Source organism: Gymnodraco acuticeps, unplaced genomic scaffold, assembly GCF_902827175.1.
Source record: "Gymnodraco acuticeps unplaced genomic scaffold, fGymAcu1.1, whole genome shotgun sequence".
Lineage (NCBI taxonomy): Eukaryota > Metazoa > Chordata > Actinopteri > Perciformes > Bathydraconidae > Gymnodraco > Gymnodraco acuticeps.
The window spans coordinates 850,814-877,561 of record NW_022990313.1 but is presented as its reverse complement, the minus strand read 5'-3'; the positions used below and the strand labels follow the sequence as shown (position 1 = coordinate 877,561).

At 40.2% G+C, this 26,748-nt stretch overlaps 3 protein-coding genes and 1 long non-coding RNA gene across 4 annotated transcripts; all 4 read right to left on the bottom strand.

Annotated features, from left to right (window-relative positions):
- Positions 1 to 4,217: 4,217 nt before the first annotated feature.
- LOC117550476 lies at positions 4,218 to 7,701 on the bottom strand. Its single transcript, XM_034222915.1, has 2 exons — positions 6,189 to 7,701; positions 4,218 to 6,133 (listed from the first exon to the last, which is right to left on the bottom strand). Exons 1-2 carry the CDS (start codon positions 7,660 to 7,662, stop codon positions 6,123 to 6,125), a joined length of 1,485 nt encoding a protein of 494 aa, XP_034078806.1. The 5' UTR covers positions 7,663 to 7,701; the 3' UTR covers positions 4,218 to 6,122.
- Positions 4,218 to 25,840, bottom strand: LOC117550448 (sterile alpha motif domain-containing protein 3-like). Its single transcript, XM_034222886.1, has 9 exons — positions 25,726 to 25,840; positions 23,940 to 24,123; positions 23,438 to 23,593; positions 23,255 to 23,342; positions 22,586 to 22,750; positions 19,704 to 19,913; positions 9,235 to 9,403; positions 8,195 to 8,274; positions 4,218 to 8,003 (listed from the first exon to the last, which is right to left on the bottom strand). Exons 1-9 carry the CDS (start codon positions 25,838 to 25,840, stop codon positions 7,713 to 7,715), a joined length of 1,458 nt encoding a protein of 485 aa, XP_034078777.1. The 3' UTR covers positions 4,218 to 7,712.
- On the bottom strand, positions 14,748 to 19,318 carry LOC117550474. The gene is made up of 2 exons (XM_034222912.1): positions 15,821 to 19,318; positions 14,748 to 15,760 (listed from the first exon to the last, which is right to left on the bottom strand). Exons 1-2 carry the CDS (start codon positions 16,907 to 16,909, stop codon positions 15,254 to 15,256), a joined length of 1,596 nt encoding a protein of 531 aa, XP_034078803.1. The 5' UTR covers positions 16,910 to 19,318; the 3' UTR covers positions 14,748 to 15,253.
- LOC117550483 lies at positions 20,891 to 22,457 on the bottom strand. Its single transcript, XR_004569656.1, has 2 exons — positions 21,762 to 22,457; positions 20,891 to 21,300 (listed from the first exon to the last, which is right to left on the bottom strand). It is a non-coding gene; the product is annotated as an uncharacterized LOC117550483 (long non-coding RNA).
- Positions 25,841 to 26,748: the final 908 nt, after the last annotated feature.

The window sequence follows — 26,748 nt, the reverse complement described above, 5'->3', positions numbered from 1 at the left end:
ATGTGCAGCTACACTCTCAGAAAAAAAGGTACAAACGCTTGTCACTGGGGTGGTACCCTAAAGGTACAAAAACTATGGGTACAAAGTTGTACCCTTGTACATTGTACCTTTGTATGTACCTCAAGGGTCAAATATGTAGCTGCCCTCGGCAATAATCACAGCAGAGTCTCGACGGATGCAGTTTCTTTAATGGTCTTTCAATCATCGTGAAAACTAAAATATAATATGAAGTCTGATTCCAAGACTTTCAGCACGTCGGTGGCTGATGGTGTTGGCATCTCTTTCACTGTGACTCAATGTACGAAGCTTTGGTGTCCCTGTCTATCCAAATGGGGATTGGCTGAGCCAATGATGCTCCATCCAAGCACGGTTCTTTGTGCGAAAGGTTTGTTTTCGCCTCCTGTGACAACTTCCAAGGGAGCCAACGCTGATGGGCAGTCATAACCAATTAGCAATCCTACCTCGCAGTCTTGAAGTGGTGGTAGCTTGTTTGCTAAGTGTTTGAGATGAGGCCATTGGAGTGCTGTTCTTTGAGTGGGGATATGAGACCTTTCAACTGGTATGAAGTCTCGTGTGTAGGTCTGCTGTAGTTTGACATAGGCTTCAGAGTTGAGTCCCCGAACTTGAAGACCACTGGCAGTCTTACTTGCAATGACTGTGTTAGCCGCTGTCATTGTACTGAGTTTCAGCTGCACTGATTGAGTGTCCACGTCTAGTTCAGTAACTAAATCTTCCAAAATGAAGGTTGAATCACTTTGTGTGTCCAGTAGGGCATAAGTGAGAATTTCTCTATCAGGATCCATTGTTGACGACACCAGAACTGGAACAATGCTAGAGGTGGCAGAAGTATGCTTTGTCACTGCATGGGACATAACTTTGTGGATCTCCTTACTAGTATGTTCTCCTGTGGCAGCAGAATATTTGCCTGATGTCTCTGCAGGTCTTTTGTCTGTTTCTATATGTAAGCAGGTTGGGTGACGTCGACTGCATGTGCTGCAGGTGTGTCGCCTTTTGCAGTTTTTGGAAATGTGCCCCTTTCCTAGGCACCCGAAGCAAAGGTTATTTTCGTGAATCAAATCATTTTCTTCTCGTCTGTAGTATTTGCTGTAAAGGTTGGGCACCTTGCAATACCATGTGTTTCATCCTTACAAACTAAACAAGGTGGCCATGGTTTTGAGTTTGAAGTTACAAATGTCTCTGAGGTGGGTTCATTCATTTCAGTACTGGTGTTGAGTGCTTTCGTTCTCCTGAGAAACCTCTCATCTGTGGTCTTGGTGTTTTTCATCAGGAGGGGGAACACAAAGGGATTACAAGCTATTCTAGCTTCCTTTTGTGTAAACTCTGTAAAATGTGCAAAACTTGGATAGTCTCCAAATTTGTCTAACTCTTCAACAACAATCCGACTCCACCTGTGAACCATCCACTCAGGCAGTTTTTGGAGAAGCTTGTGATTTTCCTCGCAATCGTTTAGGATGGACAGGCCCTTTACATGGGGAATAGCTTCAACACAACCTTGAAGGAAATCTGCAAACTCTCTGAGTGCTATGGGGTCGTTTAAATCTATCTTGGGCCACTTCATGAGCTTGTCTCTGAAAGCCTTTTGGACAATAAAGGGGTTTCCATATCTATCTTGCAAGACTGCCCAGGCACTGTGATATGCATCTTCTGAGTTTCTGTAGAAAAATCCTTCTACAGCCTTGCGCGCCTCCCCTGCGAGGTAACTCTTTAGATAGAGCATCTTTTCACCAACTGGGAGGGGCTTATTTCCAATGAGGGCCATGAAGGACATCTTCCAGTCTATGAACTTCAAAGGATCGCCGGGACAGGTAGACGATTCAGAGTAAAAGAGCTTGCAATTGCCTGGGTTAGGCTGACTTCTTCATGAGACGTTGGCGCTTCAGGCGGTGCAGGATGAAGCCGGAATGGCTTTGCTTGTGGATTTAGTGGGGGGGGGGGGGGGTTTGTGGTCGGTATTTCGGCCACCATGTTGAGATGTGTGGTCGACCTCTTCTTCACAACTTTCAAACCCATCAAAATGTCTGTACGCTCTCACTCGAGCTGCTGCTACTTTTACTTCATTATCTACATGTAGCTGTTGTAACCTTGTTTTTTCCTCTTCTAGCTTTAACTTCATTTCAGCCTCCTTCTGTTTGATTTCTGCCAGCATTTGAGTTTCCATTCACTCTCCAATTTATCGAGTCTTGCTTGTTGGCCATGTAAACTTCGTGTAGCTTTTGCCTGTTCTTGTTTGGCTGCAAGGTCTGCTTCTGCATCTGCACGTTTACTAGAGGAGCTGGAGGTGTTACCGTAATTTTCGGACTATAAGGCGCACCTGAATATAAGCCGCAGCAGCTAAATGTAATGATGTGTACATATATAAGCCGCACTGGACGATAAGCCGCAGGTGTTTTAATGTTTAATTACCATATGTAAGGGTTCGTGCACAGAGGGGATTGTCGGGAAAGAGATGGCTGTTTGAGGAAGCTCCCATTTATTAACATTTCAACAAACAAGTTGCATATTTGCATAACGTATTCAAGTGTTACCATTTAGTGCAATAGTAGCTACAGAACATGTACTGTGCTGTGTAAACTGTACTGTATCACATAGCGTTTCAGACACACAAACTTTTCAACTTTCAAACTTAAACGGTGCGCTCCCAGCGCACGTACCGGCAGTGATCTACAGCAGTGGTTTTCAACCAGTGGTTGTTTTCCATAATGAGGGTTTGTGCATGAAAACTTCCTTTGCACAAACTGTCTCGCTCTCGTAATGTCTGTCTGTCTTGGTCTCGTTCTGTCTCTCGTACCACTCTCGGTTCCACTTTTACTTTTGCGCGCTACCTGTCTCACTCTTTTCCGGCCTCCAGCTTTTCCTGCTGGAGCCCGCCGCTTAAAGGTGGGAGGCGCGGACCGGCCATAGAGCCCATAGTGTTAAGGTGGTGGACTGTAACCTGTAAAATACATAGATTTAGGAGGTCCCCTAGTGGCCGTTAGCTGTAAAATCCATAGATTAGCCGCACCGTTATATAAGCCGCAGGGTCGAAAAATGGGAAAAAAGGCGCGGCTTATAGTCCGAAAATTACGGTACTTGGTTCTCGTGATGACTCTGAGATTACAGTTTCTGTGTTCGTGTTTCCAAAGACAGAGCCATACTCATTCTTATTTAGCGCCGCCCTCACTCTCTCCTTCTCAAGTTGGTCGTTGAAAACCTCATCTATATTCTCTTGCCTTTTACTGAGTAATTCACGAATCTCAGCTGTAAGAGTGACACATGCATCCATTTTCTTGGCAATATCTGGAGTAGTGGTATGGTTGCGTCGAATGGGCTCATAATGTTGCTGTACTATGACATATTTGGATTCTGTGTCCTCTGTGCATCTATTTAGGTCTTCAGCTGAGCAGAAATATTTCAGTCTTAGTCTAACCTCTCTTGCTGTCTGCTTCCAAGAGTCGTAGGCTTTATTGAATGCCTTTTCGTTTTTCTTAGCTTCATTTTCTTGCAACTCTAGGGCTTTTTGTGTTAGACTTCGTTCACGAGAGCTGGACCTCACTTGTGTCTCTGGGGGTTTGTCTGTTTCTTTAGTAGGTAGTGACATTTTGTTGCCCTTTTTCCTCTGTTTGTGCTTTACCTATAGTCTTACAGTGTTTTATGTCTAAACTCAATTTAAGTGAATGGTGACTTTAACTTTACCTTTAACTATATACCACTCACATCAGACATTTACACTTGGACACGCTAAGATGAGCAAAACATGAATGATACAAAATGTCACAAACAATAGTACTGCTAATGCTCTACAGTCAGACAATTTTTACCCTTTAAACATTAGTACACGTTCGGGAATTAAGTTCTCATGAAATGACATAGATGGTTAAGGGCCCTCTTTAACTATATAGCTCTCTGCTTTACGACTGTATTTTTGCACGATATGATATGGCTGTTCTTGAGCTCGTTAATTGTGCATACAATGAATTAGCTTAGCAGACAGCTTTAAATCGATTTACCACCTTAACATTGACTATTTTCTTATATTTATTATTGGCTTTAACTTTTAGTCAGCCAAGTCTCCTACTGCAGCATTGGCCTCCGTACGTTGACGTGCAGGACGTCAGATGATCTCGTATCCGCTGGCTGAGCCGGCACGACGTGGTGAATGGCTCGTGCAGTCGAGTTTTCACTGTAGCTGCCCTCGGCAATAATCACAGCAGAGTCTCGACGGATGCAGTTTCTTTAATGGTCTTTCAATCATCGTGAAAACTAAAATATATACAGACATAGAACAAGTACAAGTCATTGATTAAATCACAAATATATATTCACGGATCAAACAAACACTTGTAATACAGTCCCTGTAACGTACCTCGCTCCGCTCACCGAGGGTGCAATATGTGCGACGTCAGGCCTGGCAGTCCTTATCTTAATATATCACTTGGCACTATGAACAGTTGAGCCAAGGAACAACACACACAGTTTCAATTAAAACCTATACAAACCGATTATATAACACAATATTTGTGGCAATTCAGTAACTTACGTGTATGTTTGAGAGGTCCGTAGCACAGGCTAGACCTCGTTGCCTGGCAATAGTTTAAATCAGTTATGATTCCGGGGTTCGCAGCGTCACACCCATACCTACGCCCGCCCCTAACCATGCATATTAAATAACGTAGCGGTCAGTTACAACATATACATGTACCTTCTGAAATGGTACAAATTTGTCTCTTTAGGGTACCACCCCAGTGACAATGCTAGTTGTACCTTTCAGGTACACATTTGTCACTTTATTGTACCTTTAAAAGTGAGCATAGGTTTTTGTCAGACAAAACAGGCAAAAATCCAAATATTTTAGTTTAATCTCATTTAATCAATATCAAAACACGTTATCCCTCACATCACTCCCATCAGAAAGTCAGCACATAATATAGATGGCAACTTGCATGCTACAACAATAATCAATAAAAACATCAATTCATTTCCTACGAACGCTGAAAAATGAAAATAAATGTTCAATAACCCATCAATATAGAAAAACATACTTTTGATATACTGATGACCAACAACCCGTCATCCACAGTATATATATCAATGGGTGAAACATTCACCAATACAATGAAACACATTTTCATAAATACAGCAATCTATCAAAGCTTCACAATTCTCATTAGTTTGAAATATTCAACAACAATTTGTAATCCACTGCATAGCGATGTGAAAATATGACCAGTGTCATACTGATCACCCAGTCGGTCAGTCAGTCACCCAGTCACAATATTACTTGGAAATATTCACCAACAATTTGTCATCCACGGTATAGCTATCAAGAGGTGAAAAATTGATCTCTTGGCCTGGCAGAAAACATGACCAATCAGTGTCATACTGGACTTGGTATGCATGGAAATGTTTAAGATATGATACTGGAATCAGCATTTTCCCACACAAAACCAATTTTGTGTCCATGTTTAAAATGTATTTTACCTCAAAAAACAAGGGAATTTCCTCAGAATGAACTGTAGCAATAACGAAAATGTCCTTTAAGGCATACTTAACATTGTGTAATAAAACCTCAGATACACGTTGAACAACCTTGCCATTCAAATCAATTCCTACAAAGTTTGAAAGAGCTGTCTGAAGTTGGGCTGGTAAAGATTCAAATGGTGTGCCAATACTCTTTCCTGGTACTTTTTCAAAGTCACATAAAATCTTGGAGGAAAACTCCCAGCACTGTTTGTATTGGTGACGGCTACTTAGTGTTGTAGCTATGTTAATGAAGTTCCTACAATTACTGGCAACATTTTTAAAATACTGATGCTTCCCTTCAAATCGCATGCACCAAAGGGATCGAAGAGGTCCATACATTAACATAAGTCGAGAGTAATGTATCATATAATGGCACTTGGGTGTAATGATCCCAAATACGTCTTTCATTTCTCCGAGGAACTCCTGTACAAGTAAGTCTAACATGGGAAGACACCGCTTTTTTACTGTAGATGCCATGACAATATCTGAAATCTCACGACACAAGAGGAACACATTCCAATATTTACTATCTGGTGGAACACGGTCTGCTATTAGAAAAGGGAGCAACCTAAAAAGACACCACTTTTGTGATGCAGATCCAACTATTCCTGACTTATTTAAAAGCTTTTCAGACAGCAGTACAGGTTTGTTTGTCTTGTCATTTTGACCAATTGAGAGTTTCTGTAACTCTTCATTTACTTCTGTAATAGTGATATGCTTCTCTCTATGAGCTCGAGTCAAAACAAGTTTTAGAACTAAAGGAATTACTCCTTCTAGTAGATCGTGCATTATGTCTGGGGGAAAGGAGGTAGTTGTGTCAAAATAGGGCAGTTCATCAAATGGACATTTACTCTGTACTCCATATATTGCTTTACTGTCTGGATTTTGTACTATACATTCAAGGTGATATTGGTGAACAGCTGCTGTTCTTAAAACAAAACATTCCTCTGTAAACTTTTCTTTCATTTCATTATAAGTTGCCATGCAATACCTACAAATCCTACCAGAGTTGAATGACATGCTGTACCCAGCAAGCATATGAGCAGAGAGATTATCGCTAGAAATCGTTGCTAGTGCTGCATTAACTTTATACTCAATCCCACTAACAGATACAGTGAACCCATTCGTTGCTAGATCTTTGAGATCATCAAGCATTGGTTTCAATATGACATCCCAACCACATTGTTTTACATATGAATAACGCACAAGTAAAGCTAAATGAATATTCTTCAATTGAGACCGATAGCGCCCGTCCATATTACCGATTGAATAATAAAAGGCACACAATTTGTGTTTGTTACGTTTAGAACCTAAAGGGTTCACTACTTCAAACTCATCCTCATAAAAATGTAGTCGTAAGGAATTCGGATGATGCATGAAGAATGGGTGCTCTGCAAAGTAGACCCCATCGGAATAGTCACTTAAAACACCTTCATTTTTTTGTTGGTTATTGTAAGACTGTATTTCTTCCCAAACATCTACGTGGGAGCAATATTTACGCAGCACTTGACTAAGAGGAACATAGGAGTAGCTGCCCAGTTTGTGTCCTGAAGAACCTCTTAAAGTGTACTGAACAGGTTCAGTCATATCGAGTTTTGACTTGCAATGCTCTTTCAGCTTGTATTTAGACCTAATCACAATTGATGCTTCTTCAAAAAAATCCTTAGATTGTAAAACATTCTGAATTTCAGGGTTTTCTGACATGTTAAAGCCACTTTTGTTTAGGTGGTAGGCTATGAATGCATCATAGTTTTCCTTAAAAAAACAAAACAAAACATTGACATCATCAAGGATTTCCTCCTGTACCAACAGTGGAAGATTATTTTTTTCTCTACATTTTAGAATAAAACTAACAAGGTTCTCACTAAACGATGTCAACAGTTCATTCAAGCAGGGAGGCTGTTCGGCCATGCCATTTGTGGAGGGATCATTTTCTGCAGCGGCATCTTCATTTTCAAGGTCCATAGGGGGCTCATGCTCTTCGTCATCAGAGGGCAAAATGGAGTGCTTGTGTTTTCTGTACATGTGTCTTCTGAAAGACTCATATTTTGAAAATGTACTTTGACAATCATTCAATCCACAAGTTATGTTAAAATTAGACTCTTGAGCATGTATAAGTCCAACATGCTGTACTAATTTCATTAGTGTGAATGTTCTTCGAGAGCACTTGGGACATTGATGTAGGCGAGGCATTAGTATAACTGGTTAAGAATTCTGATAACAGTGGTCGAGAGCGGCTTATCCCCCTCCTCAGATATTTTCAGGATGCAGCGCTGTACGAAGGTCAAGGTGTTCTTACGGTTTGGTGGGTAGGCCATGTTGAAAACGAAATATGCGCAAAAGGCTGCGATGACTCCCTCCTCCAAATCACTGGCCCTGCACAACTCGAACCCATCTGTTTTGACCACACTGGGCCCTCTTCTTGTGAAGGCTGACTTCCAGTTGGTGTGCGTCAGTTGGGTGGTCGGGTAAGGTGTGCCAGGCTAAACACAAAATGGAAAGTAAATTAGTATAACCCAAGTATGTACAGTGGTGCTTGAAAGAGACACGGAAAATCATGTGTCAAGTTCAAATGGAACTCAACATGAACATTTGCAAACAAATGCACATCGGTTGCTCCTTCATTTATAAGAATGAGGCACATTTCCCCCCCTCCGGTGTGACAGTGGCTTACCTCTTCCAAAGTAACATGATGCTCCACCTTTTCCTTGAAAATAATTGGCAGGAGAACAAGCCCGGCTTTGAAGTCCATGGCTAGAAGAGAGGAAGACACAGATCAACAAAGATGTCTACAATTGTAGTGGTGTCCGATTCTCTGTCTATTGTGGCACTGTGGTGAGAAGGTGGATCGGACCTATACAATTGTGAAAATGACCTAAATGGAGCAGGGAAATAAAATAAAAGTAAAGATACAATGTGTGCAGATGTAAGTGAGTTGAATTGATTAAACTCACTCCTCAGTATAAACCGCCCACCCGCACCATTGAATACTAGCATTTCAGTGGCGTAGTTGGTGGTGTTTGAGGTGGTCACAAGAGTTTGTAAGTCAGAGGATGAGATCGTACCCACGTGGGCAAGTGAGGGTGGAAGCTAGGTCGCAGTAGGGCTGTGCAATTAATCTGTGCATTCCCTTTCGCAATGATGCTCTCAATGTGTCTTGCGTTACACATCCTGCCCTCCCTAAAAGCCCGCTCGGCCAGGTTGTGTCTTGCAGTCTGTTTAATAAATCCATATAAACACGTTACAAGGGAAGCTTTAGTTGCTGTGTCTTTATTCTCCGATCTCTAGCGTACAGTCAACTTTTACTAACCTCGTCAAGCCGGAGCCTCTTAACTACTTCCTGTTTCCAGGTGAGGGGTTACCAAAATAAGAGTACTGCGTGTAGCAGTATAATTAAACATTACAGGTTGTGAGTGACATTAGTTATCATATTTATATATGTTTAGTAGGTTGTGGAAGTGCGCTCCAAAATATTTGTTTATCTTCTGTATTTATTATTTTGATATTATTTATTTAAATGTAGATATAAATGTTTTTGTTTTTTTTACGTTACATTACAGGGTAATTAACTGTTAAAACATATTGTTCAAAATATATTTTTTTTAAAGTTCAATAAATGGATGTTTTCAAAGTCAATGAATAATCGTGATTAGGATTTTTGCCATAATCGAGCAGCCCTACGACGCAGTGACACCTGTACACAGACAGCATTACCTGGTAGATCTTCGCTCAGTGACTCTTCTCTTGCCTGCAGATATATCTTCTCCAGAGGGGATTTTCCTCTTGCAAGGGCCAGCACCTTGGGTAGAATGAGGAGAAATTCCTCTCTGAAGCGGTGCTGCAGGTTTTCAATGTTGTGGATGCGGTTCATTTCCTCACACAACTGCATAGACCAGGGGTCCCCAAACTTTTTCCTGTGAGGGCCACATAACTTTTCCCTTCTCTGATGGGGGCCGGGTCAGTTTGTAACAGAAAAAGTGTGACGATCGCATGGGTGTCTAAACGTAAACATTTATTGTTTTCTAGAAAGCCACACATAACCAAATATTAATAACCCTTTCCGGGATCTTCACAGAAAAAAAGTCAGGAAATAAATAATAACACTATTAATGAAATAAATAACACTATTTATGAAATAAATAATAACCAAATAACCCTCTCTGGGTTCTTCACAGAAAAAAAGTCCATTGAAAATTACTGTAACTTTCTGTTGTGCCGTGCACAATCTTAACAGGTAAAAGTTTAGCTTAGTTGTCAGAGCAGAATCTCTCAAAAATAAACGTGGATTTACGTAAAAAAAACTATTTTTTCGGGGTTCGGGTGTTTTGTTTGATTTTAAACAAACAAAGTCTTGGCTTTCAGAATATGAAACTTTTATTTCCTATTTATTTCTCACTCGCAATCTGCTCTTCCGCAGCGCCGCCCCCCCCCCCCCCCCCCCCCCCCCCTCACTCCGCTGAAATTATGAATGTAAGAGTATAGTAATCATAGATAACACTGCAGGGTCCGTTACAGTTTGTTTTCATCTGATTTCAATTAAACAAAGTCTTGGCTTTCAGAATATTAAACTTGTTTCGGCAAATTCAGATGATAAATACAACTTTGAAGCTTCGGCATAATTACAAGCGGAGAACGGCAAGCATAACAACAGCCGGTGTTTCTCGTGAGTGTTTTCCCCGGGAAACAAACACAATACACACAAACGCAAAATTACACAAGCACACACACTCACGAGCTTCCCCTCCAAACGAAAATATCTTCCCTCGGTAGTATTTTGATCATTTGCTCCGCTAATAATCAATCAGATCGATGGATTCCAGAGAAGAGAAAACTTTGAAGGCCTTTTTCTCAAAATGATGACTCGGTGACAGTCATTATATAATGTGACATATTTCGCTTAATGTTTGAAGTACAAAAACAATCCTGATATCATTAGAAAGCTAGGAATATCCTCTTTCCAACAGTGTATACAACTCAAAAGGTGTCTTCGGGTCAATGCGACTGATTTCGATAGAGCAGGTCACAACATTTTGACAGGGGCTAGTCTAGGATTCGCGTGGCCAGACTGAAAAAAAAAATAAAAAATCATAATGCGTCTCTGGTATTGTTCAGGGGGCCGGGCCAAATGTGGAGGCGGGCCGTACCCGGCCCGCGGGCCTTAGTTTGGGGACCACTGGCATAGACGGACAGAAACAAAGACAACACAGTACAATTTAGAGAGGTTGATTGTATGGACGGAACACTACGCGTGCAAGTAGCGAAGGGTTACATATTTTACATACTGTTAGTGTATTCTATAACCCCGAAGGCAGGAGAGAGTCAAGGGAAGCTTATAAAAGTTAACAGCATTTAATTACACAAAAGATGCGGTGGTGTACAGTACAAAATGAAATGTGCGAGTGGAGGCGCTCTCCTCATCCGCCCGGTCAGTCCAGGTCACCCGGTAGCAAGAGGTCAATCCTTGGCTTGCTCTTCCTGTTGTCATCGGAGGTCTTCTCCTATTGGCCGGCGTCGTCGGGGGCGGGTCCAATGCAATTTCTGCCTTTTTCTGTTGTTAAATTATATCATTCTGGTGTCTGTGGTTATTTAAACATTTCCTCATAAACGTTATTCAGCGGAAATAAATGATTGCTAAACCCAGTGTGCTCAGTGTACAACATCACATGTCATTTCACCTTTGATTCACGGTTTGAAAATGCAGCATTTCGCCACATGCTAATGCTAACCGGAAATGAATAATTGTCAGAATAAAAGTATTAAGTTAATAGTTAGTGAACTTCTGTTTTTTTCAGAATACAACTGATTTAAATTAAATAGTGTATTTAATTCAAATTACGCCATACCAACATTGATTTTAATTTCTAACAATCCCTCCTTACATACCCTTTAAGGTATGTAAATAATATTGAAATCAATTAGTTCTTCATCCGAACATTGCATGGTACATAACTCATAAAAGTAAAAAAATACAAATAAGAATACATATTCATCATAAATATGAAGTTTTTCATTTGTGCATAACTTCTAGCTTAAACCTTTAATGTTACTTTGTAAAATAGCAGCAATTAGCTTGGTATGGAAAACGTCTAACTCCCTCCTTTCACATCATAAATAATCTTCTTACTGTATCTGGTGTAAAGGCACTTGTTCTTTTACAAAGTATTATAAGGATCAAACTATCTGAAAATAGCTAAATATTACTCTTTATTTACTTTTACTGTGTCTCTGGTGTAATTTATGAATCTCTGCTGGTTCTAGTAGATATAGTTATCCCCATCCACATTCTTGTTGGTTGTGGGACAGAGGAATAATAATTCAGAACCTGCTGATATTTGAATCTTACTACTGGGCATATGTTACAAACAAAAAACATCTTCATGGTGAACTAAATAAAAACCTTGTAATCTTTCTCAAATCTAAATATAACAATGAACTATTCCTGTTTATGGTAAAGACACACACTAACGTTATGTAATACAATTTCATTATGGATTCAAACACAACTAAAGTCATAATGCGGTCAGAGTGAATGATTTATTGAGTGTATCTGTCCTGTAAGGTACGTCATTCTCTGCTTGGATCGTGTGCAGAAATCCTATAGATTGCACCTGGCAATACGGCTTCTACCTGTCTATTATCAAGCTGAAAAATGAATACAGAATTCCAACATACTGTCATCAAATGTCTTTCTATTATGAATTTAAATTAAATGTATATCCCCATAATGAACTAAACAATAAAGTCTATGGCTTTTACTTCTAATTCTTTACCAGGCTAGTTACAATATGTTGTCTAAATTAAATTCGGTCTCATTGCATTACTATGTTTTAGCTTAACTTAACTGTAATATATTCTTTCTACATTTCAAACCTCAGATACTCTAATGTCTGTTAAAATATTACAAAATTGTTTAACTATCACAGGTCAACTTCTTCGGTATTCTATTCTGGAATTACATCTCTCACAGTAGCCCCTTGGCCACTGCTTCTGTGTTACCTGTTATAATTCAATCAATATTTAGAAACATCTCAACATTCATCAAACAGTATCTTATCCCCAGATATGGAGCAGGTTAATTATAAAACTATCATTCAATGCTCAGTTTGAACATCTGGGTTGGGGCGGAAGGTTTCTGTCAATCCTTAAAAGAAACATTTAAATTGTGAATTTTACAGCCATGTTGCCATTATACATTATACACACTCCCCCCTTTTGACACATGAACTCATGTGTAACAAAACCCTGTAATGGGGAGGGGAACAAAAAACTGTCAGGTAAATATTGGTTAGGGAAATAACGAACATTATTTACAATTTGACATCCATTATCATTATTTCCACAGTAAACACTTCAGTGAAAAGAAGTGTTCCTCTCCGTCCTTCAGGCCTAAAAGAAACAGAATCTTCAGATTTTAGTTTTACATTTGCAAACCGCCAACTCATGTGGGAGTAAAATATCATCAAGTAGATTAGAACCGGGTCACATGTGCGGTTTCCCCTTTTTGTGGAATTTTTAGGAAACCTCTCGTTTCCCTTGGAGCACCAAAATAATATGTTAGTCCAAAAACATGCTTGGTTAGTTATTGTTTTAGAATCATGCAGTTACACTGATCACATGCCGGCATTAATTCACACTCACACCGTCTGGTTGTCACGTCAGGTTTGGTCAGGTACACCCCAGAGTCAGTCATGGACAGTGCTTTTGTCACACTGTCAGTCAGGGTCAACGGTCATTTGGTCTCGGTCTTTTGGCCATGTCGTGCTCTGCAGAGTCTTTTCGGAGGTAATTCAGCATAGGCGGGTACCCTTTATCTACAAAAATATGTCATATGTGGAGCGCCATTCCTTATTCATTCACGATTTCAACTATGATTTTCAAGATGATTCTAACTTTTCATTGGGACTTCTGCCTCCTACTTTTCCTGAAACTTGGTACAAAACTCACTTCCTTAGAGTACTACTACTACTGCAATTCATTTACACCTAATTAGTATTAAAATGTCTAATGATCTATTTCAGAAACTTGTGTACATAACTATTATCTTGAGTCAAAACATTACTAGGATCTGTGTAGCTCTGCATTTCATAGCTCATTATAATCATTTATCTTTAATTCTGGTCTACTTAAAAAACAACGTTAAACTCTTTAGCAGTGTGTGGAACCTTGGGTGTCCGAACATGCAACAATTACTCCCTCCTTTATCAAGGATTTAAAACAGAAGTCATTTTATATTTGGCTTGGCACCAGCTCTCCCTTTAACCTTATGCATACAAATAAAGATTTGTCCTATAGAGTGGTTCCTAAAACTATCCTTTTAATTGTGATCAATATTGTAACAAATGAGATCACTACTTTATTCACACGTGAATACAAATCTCTTAAAGAATGATTTGTTAACATGATGAAAAGATGGAAGAATATGGTTCTACTCTGTCATGTCTCCCCCTTTATCCCTCAGTGTGTTTTAGGATGATTCTCATTTTACTTTAATCTGTCTTTACGTATTTATGAAGTTAATTCAAGTTATTTAAATGTGCGTTTTGTGAATAAGTGTGTTTATGTGTAAACTCACTCATTCCCGTTCTCCTTTTCTCCTCCCCTGGTTTTCTCAAGCCGTGACCCCGGCCTCCTCATTTCTAATCGACCATGCCAACTCCTCTGATTCTGTCTTCTCTTCAGTCCATCAGCTGTTGAATCCATCCGCTGTAACTCTTTTAGGCAGCCATTGGCCCAGTTACATCTGCAGCCCCCATCATGCCACTGTTGTTGCACTGCTTTGCATTTCATCTCCTCCTTTACAGTCTCTCTGCTGTTTTTATGGAGGGCGGATTCTGCTCTTGTGTCCCACACTCGGCTCTTGTGCCAAATCTCGTGGCTCAGCTTGGAACTTCATGCCCTGTCTGAGGGGCTGATGAGAGTATCTCTCTGTATGTCAGCATGCTGTTTGGTTCTGGATGCCACAGGTGGAGATAGTTCTGGCTGCAGTCTTGTTGTTGTTGTTGTTGTTGTTGTTGTTTCAGCTCTGGTTCTCTGTCTGTTCGATGGAGAAGGAGGAGTCTCCTGTTGGGTTAGGTCTTTCGTCTGCTTGGAGGGTCGGGATCGTAGCCTTTCTAACTCAGAGGGGGAGTCCAGGTCTCGGGACGCATTACCTATAAGAAGTCTAGCACACTGATGTTAAATAAATCCAACCCTTTCCACTCTGTCTCTTTCTAATCATACCATCTGTCTTAGTTGTTAAATGCCATCTAAACAACATAATTAATGTCTACTAATGATATTACAAAAACTCACTCTAAAAATAGTTTCATCCATTTCTATATATTTACCCAACACAACTCTTTCAGGAAACCATTTTCTCCTATAAATTGAAAAACGTACATGTTTCCAGCATCACATATTCCACACACTACGAAAGAACATCTCCATATTTTAAATCCCACTGTTACTTAGAACAATAGTAAACCTGCAGAGCACACTAATCAGATCACAGTAATTAAATCTGACTCAAGTGTAGGCCTATGTCTACTTTCCATTATACTTATTACTTGTGCTGAACATTTATTTATATTGTCTAAATTCCTTGTCTATGATGTGCAAACAGTTTGAGTGTAAAATGTGTTTTTCTCAATGTATTTACACTACAGATTCTTGAGTTTACTCATCTCCTGGTGCTGTCGTTGTAAAAAATGTTCAATTCCTTATTGTTTTTTGTACCAGTTTTTCAAATTCAGTTCTAACTGCCGTGCCGTTTCAGGAAAGGTGGCGGTACGGCTACACAATGTGTAAGAAGGTGCCAACATGTTCCTTTTTTAACTTTGATCCGGAGCGCATCCGCAGTGCGTTCTACAACTTCCCATGGTCCACTCCATACAGGTTGCAACAAGTTCATCTTGTGGATTTTTACATTTACCCAATCACCTGATCCAACAGAAATATTCGTCATGACCCTGGCATATGCTTCCGCCTCAATATTTCTAATATCTAACACTGGTTCTCCTCTGTATTGTGAGGGGCTACCTTGTGGTGGATATTGCTGAGTGGGGCAATCTCTGGCCAGATGTCTACAATCTCCACATATGAAGCAGCCATCATCCCTTCTTCCTCTTGATCGTTGCTTTCCTCTCCATTGTCCCTTTTGTTGATGCTGTATGGGAGTGTATACCTGTGCTTGCGGCTGTACTTGGTTAGGAAGATACACAGGTATTTGCTGTTGAATATACTGTGGTGCTTGTGGCTGTACTTGGGTAGGAAGATACACAGGTATTTGCTGTTGAAGATACTGTGGTGCTTGTGGCTGTACTTGGTTAGGAAGATACACAGGTGTTTGCTGAACCTGGTTTTGTGGACATACACTTCCTCCTCCGCTTTGTTGAACTGTTGGAGGTGTCCGCCCTGCCTTCTCTGCTAGTATGGCCATCTGATTTGTCGATTTCTTGTTTTTATTAACTTCGGTATCTCTCTCAGCAATTTGTAGCTTCACGAGTCTCCTTGCTTGGATTTTATCGTCCTCATCAAGTCCCGTTTTTTCTGCCTGGTGTCTGATATCGTGGTGAATGAGATGTTGTCTCCATTGTTCAGCGGGTTTATTGTCCAATCCCACCACTTCTTCCAGACGTGCCTGCACTGCTAGGGGAAGGGCTTTAATGACCGAGTTCTTCCACACCATTTCAATAGCTGGAGAAAGATCATGTCTTTCACCCGTGCAAGCCTCCCACACTTCTTCACATTTCTTCAAGAATGCATGCATGTCTTCCCCCGGCTTCTTCTTCAAGCTGTTGAGGGCATGTAAACTGCGTGTTGTCGGGTAGATGTGACGAATAGCAGCCCAATAATTCGACCTGATGTAGTTGAATGGAGTGTCATCTGGGTCATTTGTGCAATTGGCCTCGGAATCTATTGCTCTTGCTTCAAGTCGTCCTTCAATCCGTCCGAGCAGGGCCCTCATGTCTCCCAAGCACAGGTGGTCTTGGACAGTGTACTTCTCCAGATCATTTACCCACTTTTGACCTCCTTTAGTGAGTGGAGGTAGCTTTGACACTAATGCTTCCATGTCCCTGTGAGTCCATGGTTGGTATTGAAATCCTCTTCTTCCAGCCGCTATCAATGGCATGGAGGTATGTGCACCGGTCTTGGTTCTTCTGGTTTTGGGGCATGTCCCAGGGTAATGTTGCTCGTTTTTGTCGCTACTATTATTCTCAGGAGGAGATGCAAAACTGCGTTGTTGCTGTGACTGTTCATGGTATGGGGAGTGTCTACTGGTTTCAGACTGTGTACCGCTGTCGTCATCTTCATCTCCCCGTCCATTGGAATAGTCAGGAGAGTAGTTTGTTCTGCGTTTTCTTTGAGTTCTTCGTTCTTCTTGTTCTCTCCTTTGTCTATCTGCCATCATGTCCTGGAATCTTACATCGTCTTGTTGCCTCTCCGCCAGAAGTAGTTGGTATTTATCTTCCTCCCTTTGTCTTTCTGCAATAATGTCATTATGGGCTTCAACTGCCTTCCGTCTTTCTTCAATAATGTCATTATGCTTCAATGCTTCTGTTGAGCTCCTCTTCCATTCTTCTGTCGAGTTCCTCCATTCTTCTGTCGAGTTCTTTGTGTCTTCTGCCGAGTTCTGCTTCCATTCTTCTGCTGAGTTCTGCTTCCATTCTTCTGCCGAGTTCTTCCATCAGCTGGTTGACACTGGATAGGATTCTTACCTCAAACGCCAATTCTTTCTCATTTGGGGCTTGAATCGAAGCTTGGTGAGAAGGGTTGTTCTCTGATATGTCTGGAGGAGACACTTCGGTCAGGCTTGGATACTGCTTTGGAGTTTGGATAAGTGGAGCCTCTTTTGTCATTTCTGCTGTGTCTTCATTTACTGGCAGATCTTCTGCGATGGATGTCAGATGGATTAACAGACATGTAACCCTAACTTTTCTTTTTTCAGCTTTTTTCATAGCGCTTTTAGCAGGTCCATACCAAGGGGTTTGTCCGGCTTTGATCCATGCTTTTTCCTGTTGTAGGTATTCAGCATTCTCATGTTCAACTACAGCTTTTCTATGGGCTTCCGTTGGTCCAGGTTGATCATCTGCTGGAATCAATCCTCTCGTTTGCCACTGTTCCAACAGTTTCTCTATTTGGTTCCATGTCTTCTGTCTATGACTTGGACACGTTAAAGCATCTGATCTGATGTTTACTCTCGCCTTAATATCTGCAGTTGTGCCTGGCACTGTGGGTGCTCTTAACTGTGGCGACATGTTTCTTAAGTACACGGATAATATTATTAAGTTATCAAAATGAATTACTAATCCTCTGAATAGTACCCTCGTATTCTTTATAAAGATATCCTATGTCATCTGAACTTAACTTTAAAATCTGGTAATTTTTTCAATTTTTTTTTTGGAAAAATACATTTAAATGTTGTAAAACTGAGATTGGAAAATCTAAATTAGACAAATGAAATTAAAATTATGCACATTTTCAAAATCTGAACCAATAAATAAAAATGCACAGTGTATGGTTTTGACTTTGTAATATGAAAATAGGAATATGGTGCAAATCCAAATAAACCGTGGACAGTGTATACTCAAGTTGAGTTCATGAAATTATGCAAATGTCATAAAATGTGTTAACTACAATACTTCAATTCAAAGAAACCACATGTAATCTTTATCTGTGGTGAAGAATGTATTAACTATAATACTTATTATGTCCGCTAGGGGAGCTGTTTTATTTGTAACTCCTCTCAAATGTATCAACTAGTACTTCCGGTTCATAAACATACTTCCTGTTTATTTCCTCAAAATATAAAGTTCAAATTACTTTCTTTGAAAAGCATGAAAAACAAAACAACTCAATCTACTCTCAACGTTCATCTACACCATCCCTGTGTATTTAATCAGTAGTTACCGGTTGTATCTTTACTCGAAGTATTTCACCATCTAGTAATGCTTACTGGCTAGCTTAGCAGTATAGCATTAACCGCATGTGACTGGGGGAAGGGGAACAATGGAAACACTCAACATCTGCATATAAATAACCACACTGCTTGACAATACAAAACAACACAATCTTCAGCTTATCTTAAATCTAAATTATATAGATGCTGACCTTAAAAACCGATCTCATACCAATCTTGTACACAATCGTTTCGGCTTAGAACATCACACAAAAATATACGTTTTGGCTTAAAAACTCCACACAATATACGTTATTAAACCAGACTACGCAGGTTTAATACATCAAACATATAGACTAACATGAATGGACCCAGTCCAGTGTAAAACAGATCAGGTCTGGTACCTACCCAGACGTATTTAACACAATGTGAACCCTATCCCAGATAAAATTCTGCCTCACCAGAAGGTCTTAATATGTAATATTCACATTATCGGGCGGCGCCGAAGATACAACAGAGACGAATAGAAACACTATATACAATCTCCACACCACTCGCAATCACCACGGAATTAAACAGGTAACTGTCTCACCTTTCGTTTAGGCCCAGCCAAAAACTCATTTTCTGCAGGCAGTGTGATGCTAGTTAGCTTGCAGCATTCCCCTCTCTTCCAGCTCTATCCCGCTTCAGAGCCCACCCAGGGACGCCATGTTAGTGTATTCTATAACCCCGAAGGCAGGAGAGACTGAAAAGAGTCAAGGGAAGCTTATAAAAGTTAACAGCATTTAATTACACAAAAGATGCGGTGGTGTACAGTACAAAATGAAATGTGCGAGTGGAGGCGCTCTCCTCATCCGCCCAGTCAGTCCAGGTCACCCGGTAGCAAGAGGTCAATCCTTGGCTTGCTCTTCCTGTTGTCATCGGAGGTCTTCTCCTATTGGCCGGCGTCGTCGGGGGCGGGTCCAATGCCATTTCTGCCTTTTTCTGTTGTTAAATTATATCATTCTGGTGTCTGTGGTTATTTAAACATTTCCTCATAAACGTTATTCAGCGGTAATAAATGATTGCTAAACCCAGTGTGCTCAGTGTACAACATCACATGTCATTTCACCTTTGATTCACGGTTTGAAAATGCAGCATTTCGCCACATGCTAATGCTAACCGGAAATGAATAATTGTCAGAATAAAAGTATTAAGTTAATAGTTAGTGAACTTCCGGTTTTTCAGAATAAAACTGATTTAAATTAAATAGTGTATTTAATTCAAATTACGCCATACCATCATTGATTTTAATTTCTAACAATACCCCAGCAGGTGTCTTCAAGAATGGATACTTATTGGCGATAGTATCAGCCCGTACCCCCTCAGCCACCTCCTTTCTCCTCCACTGAAATGTCTTGGTCATGGCGTTGGTAACGATGCAGGAATCAGGCTGGGTCTTCAGGTATTGTCGTTTCAAAACCTGTGTGTGTGCACCAATGGAGGACTCGTCCTCCCCAGAAACAGAAATGATGTCCTGCAGATAGACAAGACAGATGGAGACAAATGACAAACATGAGCCTGGCTTAACCCTTAAAGACCTAGACGGAATTTTCGCCTGCCTGACTCTCCTGTATTTATTTGTTTCTCCTAACCTGTTCTAACCTTTTCTTGCAGTCAGCATCAAGTGCCTTACCTCATTTGATTCAGGAGAACCTCTAGTTCAAGTCTGGCTAATTTGAAGTCCAAATTTTACCATAACTTTGTGTGATAATGGCTGTATTTACCAGCACTTTTCAAAAACGCCAGTACAAATGTTGTGTTTTTTTACTGTTTACTCCGCCAGGAACATAGGGATTTTCTTTTTTATTATTTACAAAGCTGCATTTAGATGTTTTAGGCTTTCAAATTAAATTTCATCTGCATATTATGTTCCCTGAGCAAGTTACAGCTATTTATTACAATATTATCCTAGGCGTTTTTCAGTGAAAAACGCCTAGGATCATATGGAATAATTAAAACGAAATGTATTTCCATATTTAAATGACTGATCATGTTTCTTCTGTCAAAAAAAGGTTGAGAGAGTAAACAATTAAACCATAACAGATGACATTGCAACAAAAATAACTTGTTTCAGAGAAATATATTATCATTTGAACATTGAAATACAAACACAAACAGTGAAACAAATTCAAAGTGCAAATTATATTAAAACTATAAACAAAGTATTAGGAATATATAGAAAGTGCAAAAGTACAAAGAGCAAATGATCTTCAAACTATAACCAAAATATTAGAAAAATATATAAAGAGCAAAGGAAATGTATCCACATTCATCATGGTCTGGGTCGCTCAGATGTACAGCTCTGCTGATTGCCATGAACCTGTCTCTTGTCATGACAGAAGCAGGAAAGAGAACACTTAGGTGTGATCCCTTCCTCCAGTAGTACTTACTTTTAGCAGTTTTAGAAGTGCCATAAGGCCGACATACATGAGGAATTTTACCGGCTTTCCCAAACAAACTTTTCCCCCTTAGCCTGCTCCTTTTCAGCATTTTTGTTTGTGTTCTTGCAGATGATATTTACAGCTTGGTTGTTAAAACAATTTCTAAATATTTGTGCAGGAGTATACTCCACACCAACAAAACCTTGGACTCCAGGGGCTCTTTTCGGGCAAAAGTGTGGTAGTTGTTGGGCAGTATCTGGCACCTCAGGTCCGTTCCAAACAGCTCCTGGCTCTTCTGGGGTCAGAGATGTTTTTTTCCCTTTTCCTCTTCCTCTCCCTTTCACTGTCAGGGGGGCTGGCATTGGTTTGGCCTTTTTTCTGGATGCTGCACCCTCCTGGCCACATTATTTTCCCTCTCGGTTTGAAGGAGGCCTACTGATGGGGACAGTGGCTTGTGCATCCCCTCTCTCATCCTCTGTACTAAAATAAAAGGGAGGAAAATATACAGATATAAATGTCTGAATTTATTTTATTTCCTTTATTGCTTTTATTTCTCCAGTGTCATCCTATCTGTTTTCTAAACACAGTCTCAACTTTTGATTTGATTCACACTTTATCCCTCTGCTAACATTACTAGTTGATGGAATCAGTAACTGAATTGTAATGCAATGAATATAATAACATTAGACCTTATAACAAACAACCAAAGAGGGCAAGCGGAATGAGGCAATACATGAAAGGTATTGCTTGACGTTTTTTTACTGAAATAAATAGTAGCCTCTATTGATAGTGAATCTTGAGCTCAGGACTTCACTTTGACACAATTACGGCAAATGGCCATCCATTATAAAAACTCTTAGGACTAATTATTTTCGGCGTTATACAGAAACAACAACCGATAAATGCAACACAAACAATAAGAAATAAGCAAAGTTACTCACTTTTTTATCTTCGAAGGGATCAATCCCGTGATCATACTCCTCTTCCTTGCCAGTTGTCAGCTTCAGAATCTGAGGAATCCACCGCTGCATCGCTAAGCGGTCCGCCAGACAAAATAAATTCTACGGCTTCTTCCGTAGTGTAACGCCGTTTTGACATGTTGGTTTGAATTTGTCTTGGGATATATGTGTGTGTGTGTGTGTGTATGTATGTGTATTTGTGTGTGTGTGTGTGTGTGTGTGTGTGTGTGACTGTATCTAGATATCTCGTGTTGTATTTATTTCTCTTACGCTGGCAGAATTACTCTTCTTTAGTATTACTCTCTCGTCTCTCTGTTTCTCTTTGTTTATCTCCCGCCGCCAAAAACATACACAGCAACCTATGTTGATTGGTCGAGAAGATGGTAGCATGGGCAGAGGTTTGCCTGGACCTTTACATTTTAAACCTATCCGGACACAGGGGGGTGGGACTTAGTCTAAAACCTTTGCTGTTTGGCTCAGACAGAGGGGCCGCGTGGGTCTCCTTGACGAATCAAGGCTGTAAAATGTGATAACGTTGCCCCGATCACGTCGGAGCCTCTGAATCCCGGAAAAGGACATAGTGATACCAGCAAAAAGCCTAGAATAGCCGCTTTACCTCACTTTTTAAATCAGATGGATAGGATTAGCGGTTAAAAAGTTATTAAGCATTTTAGAACGCTACCTCTTTGAAGCCGCGGGCGGCTCGCTCGGCCTTTAAGGGTTAATATAGCAGTGCCACCATTTTCTATATACTGTATTTACTGACTCAGTTTTAAGTGTATACAGGCTGATAGGAATAAACTCACTGAAGATCGTCTGACAGAAGTCGTTATGCTTCCCTGGTTATTTTCTGGTGCTTGGGGTGATCTATGATGCCCAAACTTTTGCTTCATGTTTCGAACTACCTCGTGGTGGACCAGGGGCGTCCTTTCAGCTTTGAACCGCCGTTTTAAAGACATATGCCAGGTGTTCTAATCAGAGGAGACAAAGATTTAAATTAACCCAAAACATTTTTGTGAAACTCATTGAGTTTAAAGAGAAGGTAGCAGATGTTTGGCCACTACGGAGCTGTTGAGCTAAAGGGGATTCTTTGTCAGTAGATGGCACCCATGTATTGGTCGCACTTTCATAGCTGACAGACTGTCAATCAAAAGACGGCATGGGCACAGATAAGATAGACAGGTGGTTCATCCAATCCCCTGCCAAGTATTTTTGAAAGTGCCTGCCCTTTTCAAAACAGTTTACCATAGAGTCTTCCCAGTTGGTTGTGTGAAACAAACAAATCAGGTATGTCAGGTTATGGAAATAAAAACATATATTGTGATGTAACCCAGATAACACCTCATTAGAAAAAGTTCATTTGTAAATGAGCTCTCGAAAAGGCTTTTGTCCTTAATCGAAAATGCTATAGGGGAGATATAATCTGTCAATTCAACAAACCACATAGGACTATAAAACCAGTAAAAGTAACTTACATATCTATTCCCCTCCATATCCTTCAGGAAAGGATACCTGAAAATCAATGCTTTGGCCACTTTAATATATTCAGAATTTGTCGGATACCTAGAGAAAGCAGGATGAGAAAGTAAGTTAAGTATTTGTATGATCACAATACTGTAGAAGGTGTGCTGACAAATATTTACAATAGCAATATTTACATTGTGTATTGTGCCATCGTCTCATGCAATATCCTCACGATTTTGTGTCTATCAGTAGACACTTTATGGCATGGTTGTTTTGTGTCCAGTTTGGTCTGGATATCTTTGGGGAACGTTGGCAGGGTAAACACAGCAGGGAAACTCCCATATTCTTGACTGCAGGACAAAGAGGCATGTGATTAGCAAAGGACAAAAAAGCTGAAAATATGTGAGGACATGTGATTATATTTAATCACATTATCGCTATGTGTGAGTGATATTTGATCATCCATGTAATCAATACCCCTTCCCATTCAATCACACACTCCCATGTCATTGTAAACACATGTTCCTGCTTCCCATGACTGATATTTGTATTCTAATGAAAGTGTCAACCATTTCCCCCCTGATTAGTTAATACATAGAAGTAAAGCTAAGACATGAAAGCTACAACAAAAGTTATCGTAAAAAAAAAAAGCAGTTGGTTAGTATTGAGCGTTCAACAAGGTAATGTCACACTTGCCATGTTGGAGAAAGACAGTCATTTGGCAAGATCTCAAAAGTCAGCGTTGTAGATGGCTCTGGCTCCTTCAGCTGGCGTGCAAATTGTAGGAATTTTGCTTGCTTTTTGAAGGAACCTTCAAAGAGGTATGCGACCATCGTCTCGGTCAGGCCATAGGAAATTGCTTCCTCGTCCACATCATTATCTGAAGACACAAATTATGTTAGCAAATCTCAAAACACTTTTCAGAATGTAATCATTCCTAATCCATGCTGACATTATGTCGTTCCACATTCAAGTCAAATCCAATCTCATTGTTAGCAGTTCCAGTTCTAGTCAGGTTAGCAATACATTTGAGTTGATAATAGCCAAGTTACCCGGGCTGATTTTTAGTCCCAGTCTGCCCCTGCATGTAATCAACATACACTAGCACAGCTGTAAGCTATGGCTAACACTCTGCTAGCTACATGGATGGCTAGCTAATGCCCCTTTCACACCAATGCGGTTCCAGGGCCGGTTCGGAGCTAGAGCCTGAAAAGCGTTGGTCTAAAAGCAAGAACCGCATACTTCACGTTTACGTAGGAGTGGGGTGAGATTAACCTGAGCTAACAGTTTAAGTATGGCAAATACAAGTTGTAACAAGCAGTAGCGCTGAGCAAAGTGACTAGAACGCAACCACACACTTATTAAAAAAAAACACACTTTATAAAGTCAGGCAACACTAACCAGGCTTCGTGTGATTCTGTTTATTTGTTCCTTACTTTGACCATCCGTTCGCTGTTATTGATCATTGTGGAGAGCAGGCAGACGTTTTGTTTTGTATTATAGCAGCTATCGGATGGAATCAATACATGGGCTGCACAGGTTGCCATGTCCGACCATCACAAGTAGAATGAACTACATTAATAAACAATGAACCACGGCACTCTGGAGAAAAGTGCAAGGTTGGAGAAGTAGTTATTTAATTTAATCTGGCTTCGTATGATTAAAAGTAACAGGATCATCGACCCAACACAGTCACCCATTGTTGTTGTGAGCACCGCTGGGGAGAAAATCAGCTACGTAAACGGTAACGTCATGACGCAGCAGCGGCAGCACCAGTCGGGCTCTGGGCGGTGTGAACAAAAAGGGGGGGAAGAAAAACCGGTTTCGAATCAGAAGAGCAAGCACGGAGCTAGAACGGGAGCTGCGTTGGTGTGAAGGGGCATTTCATAGGTAGCTTCGCACACGGCTGCTTCCCGCATAACGTTACATGTCTGCATGTGCTCATGTCAAGCAATCACTACACTAGCACATATGTAGCTAATCTTGAGCTACGGCTAACTAACGTTGTCTTGGAAATGAAGAATCTCTCCTTTATTTAAGCAGAAGAAAATAAATATGAGTGCCTTTTCCACAATGAACAGATTCATGTTGGTCAATAGCCCCGTGTCTGTGAGCTTTAGTGAAAGCCACCATGCTAATCACCCATCCAGCAAAGTAGCCAGACAACTGACACAACGCCTCCATCGCGCGCTCACTGTATGTACATTGTCTTTGAAATAACGTAATGGCTAGCGTCGGCGCTCTGCTAGCTAGGCAAACTATATTCAGTTAGCTAGGTAACGTTAGTTAGCTTCACACACGGTTGCGTTATGACCAATACATTAAAAAACATTTAACCGGCAGTATTTTGTTGTTCTCCAGGGACTATGGAGCTAGCTAGTGTTAGATACCATCTCCCCAGTCTTTTCATGAAAGGCATTAGCCTTAGTTAGCTAAATGTTAGCTACTTGACCAGTCATGAATGAAGGTAAAGTTCACTTACCTCTGAATTTCCTAGCTTCCAGTTCAGTTACTTCTATCCCATATTCTACTACCTTGGTGATAATATCACTAGTGGATAGACAGGTCAAGGCAGAAGTTGTCCCACTGTTCGCCATGTTACATGTAACACCGAGGTCTTTTGAAAAAACTGAGTCTTTCAATCTGGCCAAATATGACCGTTAGATTATCTCCCGCTCTCAGCTCTCTTAACCTATCAGGTGTTGTGTAACATTAACGTCTATTTCTCAGCGAAGCACAGCAATAATAATTAAAATTCAATTAAACCAAGTTTATTATCACATATCATTCATGAAATTAGTGAAAAAACAAAATTAAAAAAAAAAATTTTTTTTTTTTAAACCACAAGGTATTTGCAGCTATACGTTCAAATACCTGAAAAAATTACAAACAGCCTGTTATTTTTGATAAACTGTCCACTTATTGGTGATCTACATGGTTACTTTCAACCCTGAACAAATATTAAAACTTAATAAAGTGAGCAGAGCCACTGCAGGCTATAGGCATTCACTATGTGAAGGGTACACTTATGTACCTTTTCCGCAATACATATGTAATGCGTACCTTTTACTTGAAAAGGGTACTTATTAGTACCATACAGGAGCATGAGTGTACCTTTTAAGGGTACATTTGTATATTTTGTACCTTAAAGAACAAAAATGTACCTGTACTGTACCTTTATTTCTGACCGTGTAGGATAAGTAATAAGGGAGCGAGGAGTGATTTTCGGTGCTGTAATAGGTTAGCATTTTTCGCTCGGGGCTAATTCAGAGGCTCACTGTAAGAGTAAGCCTATGTTTTATTTTTATTTTATTTTATTTTTTTCACAACAGTTGTATTTGGATGGAATGAATACCTATAGTGATAATTCAAAGTAATAAAATGATTTTTACAGTGAAAAAGTTCAAATGGAACCGATGGTTCCCAAATTACCCAGAGGTGAGTCCGCTTAGACTTTATTTTTCTAAATCTCTCTAAAAAGGTCAAATTTCACTTGTTTTGCATC